This window comes from Nestor notabilis, unplaced genomic scaffold (genome assembly GCF_000696875.1).
Source record: "Nestor notabilis isolate BGI_N333 unplaced genomic scaffold, ASM69687v1 scaffold4830, whole genome shotgun sequence".
Classification (NCBI taxonomy): domain Eukaryota; kingdom Metazoa; phylum Chordata; class Aves; order Psittaciformes; family Psittacidae; genus Nestor; species Nestor notabilis.
This window is the reverse complement of record NW_009910531.1, coordinates 14854-17975: the sequence shown is the minus strand read 5'-3', so window position 1 is coordinate 17975 and position 3122 is coordinate 14854. Positions and strand designations below refer to the sequence as shown.

Sequence of the window (3122 nt, the reverse complement as noted above, 5' to 3'; positions counted from 1 at the left end):
CAGCTGGCTCGCAAATGTAACTGCTCTTTGTGCCTATGCGCGAGAACGTGTTCACTTGTGTAGGAAACTCGGTGCTCTTTAAGTGACTTTCTTTAAGCGCCCTTGCAGAACATGAGTTATTCTTTATTGCTAGAATCCTGCAGTATAGCAAGCACCAGCTTTATTACTGCATTACTAGGAATTGCTATGTCACTTAAAGCTGTTCCTATGTATGTTGATCTCTACTTGAGCAGCCTGGAAGGTAAAACTGTTTTATAGCAGCCTTCTAGTGCCTAAAGGGGCTCCAGGAAACCTGGAGAGGGGCTTTGGACAAGGGCCTGTAAGGACAGGACAAGGGGAATGGCTTGAACCTGCCAGAGGGGAGATTGAGATGAGCTCTGAGGCAGAAGCTCTTCCCTGTGAGGGTGCTGAGACACTGGCACAGGGTGCCCAGAGAAGCTGTGGCTGCCCCATCCCTGGCAGTGTTCAAGGCCAGGTTGGACACAGGGGCTTGGAGCAACGTGCTCTAGTGGAAGGTGTCCCTGCCCGTGGCAGGGGTTGGAGCTGGATGAGCTTTAACGTCCCTTCAACCCAAACCAGTCTGTGAATCTATCATTCTATTCTTTTCAGGCTCAGAACTAGTTGTAGAAGTTCCTCATTCGTGTAGAGCATTTCCTGTGCATGTTGCGCTCAGAAATCTTGACTTGAACAGTTTAAAAGTAAAATTGTCTGTTGATGTTCTTTTAGATTCCTTGAGCTACTGCCAGATATTTTTAGAGTCTCCACTTGAATGCTGCTTGCAGAGAAATCGGCTGAGGAGTCATCCCTTACCTGACCAGACCATACTTTTAATGGCAAGCAAAATAGAAATGCCAGATCTCAAGAAAAATGCTTGGGAACAAAACAGCCTCATTCTGAAAAGTTCGGAGTGCACTTCAGAGGAGAAGTACGCTCAGTGCTGGGGTTGTCACCAAGTACTGCTTGGATAAATGGGTGGGCAGAAGCTTTCTACTGTACCTAAATGGTTTTATGGTGGGTTTTGGAAGCCTATCAGTTATGCACAATACATGCCAGTGGCTGGGACCTCACAGCCATCACTCTATAGAGTTGCCCCCAGAACAAACCACATTTCTAAACTGGTGTTGAAAATTTATGTAAATTCTCTGAAACATTAAGCCTGGAAACAATTGGCTCCAGGTTTAGTTATAATTGTTTTTCATCAAACTTACTTTGTAAAGATCATTTTGTTGAGTGCCTCATACACTTAAATGAAAATTTGGGGTTTTTTCCTGTGCTGAGGTGTCATTACAAAACGAAAGAGAAATCTTCAGTGAAACTGGTTAATGTGGTTCATCCTTGTTTTCTCAGTGAGCAGATCATCAGTTTGCTGGCTGCTGCCTTGGAAAATCCAGTGAAGCAAAAGGAGGAAAACGCTGAGCAAAAGGTAGTGCTGCTTGACACCAGTGATGGCTCTGCCAGGTGATGGGGAGTGCGTGAGTTCTACCTGAACTGTATTCACAATAGAAACTGAGAAATAGCTCTTTGACAGGCTGAGAGAGCTGGAGAAGAGAAGGCTCCTTAAGGGGACACCTTAGAGCAGCTCCAGTGCCTAAAGGGGCTACAGAAAACCTGGAGAGGGGCTTTGGACAAGGGCCTGTAGGGACAGGACAAGGGGAATGGCTTTAACCTGCCAGAGGGGAGACTGAGATGAGCTCTGAGGCAGAAGTTCTAGCAGGGGGTTGGAACTGGATGAGCTTTATGGTCCCCTCCAACCCAAACCAGTCTAGGTTTTCAAAGAGAGCTTCAAAAGCTTGAGAGTCTAAACCAAACGTTATGTGTCTACACGTGTTCCTCCTTCCTGTGTCACGCCGGCAGGAAGCTGATCGAGCTGCCTGTGCAGCCAGTGCTGTCCATCAGGCTGACCAGACCTGCAGACGACTCGTCTCTCAGGCAATGAAGGAAGCCAGAGGTAAGTGCAGCCTGTTCTGGGGACTCAGCCTGTGACATTCCCTTGGGATAAACTAAGCAATCCCAGCCCTGGGTGATGGAGGCAATCACATTCAGCAGGCTGGCCAGGGTTAGTTGCAGGATGCACGTGAAAGTTGGTAAACCACCTCTTTGAGCGTGAAGTCAAAAGTTTGGCTTTAATTTTTTCTTCAGATAAAAACATCCTGCCAAGTGAGCTGAAGAGCCTGGCAGAAGAACTCAACAAACTCAAAGCAGAGTTTTTGGAAGACTTGAGGCAAGCAAATCATTTGAAAAGCAAACTTTCTGTACGAAATCAAAGTCCTGACCCTGCTACATCTGTAATTTCTTTGTTCCAATTGGAGGCAGACAATATAGTTCATAAATATGTTTTAAAATAATGACATGGTGAATGGTGGCATATTTTAAGGGTCCAAACTATTCCAGTTTGGAAGCAGTACTGCTTCAGCAGTGCAGCTCAAAACATCTCACACAGCTTCCTTCTCTAGAGGCTCATGCCAGCTCTTAACTCCTCTGCCCGTATTATGGAAGAGCAACACAGCTACTGTGATCCAGGAGTCACCCAGGACAACCTCTCTCCCCCGGGAGCAATGACCAAGTTCACGATACCCTTGCACTGAATTAAGGTGAAACGACACCAACCAACCAGTTTTATTTCTTAATACAAAATATAAGGCATGGGGTTAGATACAACTCACCAATGATGACTTCAAGTGAACCAGCAAGTCCCATGACGTGTTTTTGCTTAGATCTAGTCAATAATAAATGAAAAAGAGAGGAGAGAAGAAGGGAGAGGGGAAGGATCCAGCAACATCTTGGTCCTCTTCACCCAGGGTATCACTGGTGGTGGGATCTCACCCTCTGACCTGAGCCCTGCACTTTTATGTTCATGTTGAACGTTTTGAGACCCCACTTGCAGCACTGTGAGCAGTTCTGGTGTGCTCAACACATGGACATGGAGCTGTTGGAACAAGTCCAGAGGAGGCCACGAGAATGGTCAGGGGCTGGAGCACCTCCCATATGGAGACAGGCTGAGAACATTGGGGCTGTTCAGCCTGGAGAAGAGAAGCTGCGTGGAGACCTCAGAGCAGCTTCCAGTGTCTGAAGGGGGCTACAAGGATGCTGGAGAGGGAGCTTCATCAGGGACTGGAGTGACA

At 47.0% G+C, this 3122-nt stretch overlaps 1 protein-coding gene across 1 annotated transcript; it reads left to right on the top strand.

Annotated features, from left to right (window-relative positions):
* Positions 1–3: 3 nt before the first annotated feature.
* On the top strand, positions 4–2345 carry PSTK (phosphoseryl-tRNA kinase; the record flags this gene model as incomplete). Its single annotated transcript, XM_010010454.1, has 5 exons — positions 4–16; positions 727–942; positions 1311–1423; positions 1855–1948; positions 2140–2345. Coding segments are annotated over 5 exons (642 nt in total), but the record flags the coding sequence as incomplete, so codon positions are not given.
* Between the last annotated feature and the right edge of the window lie 777 nt (positions 2346–3122).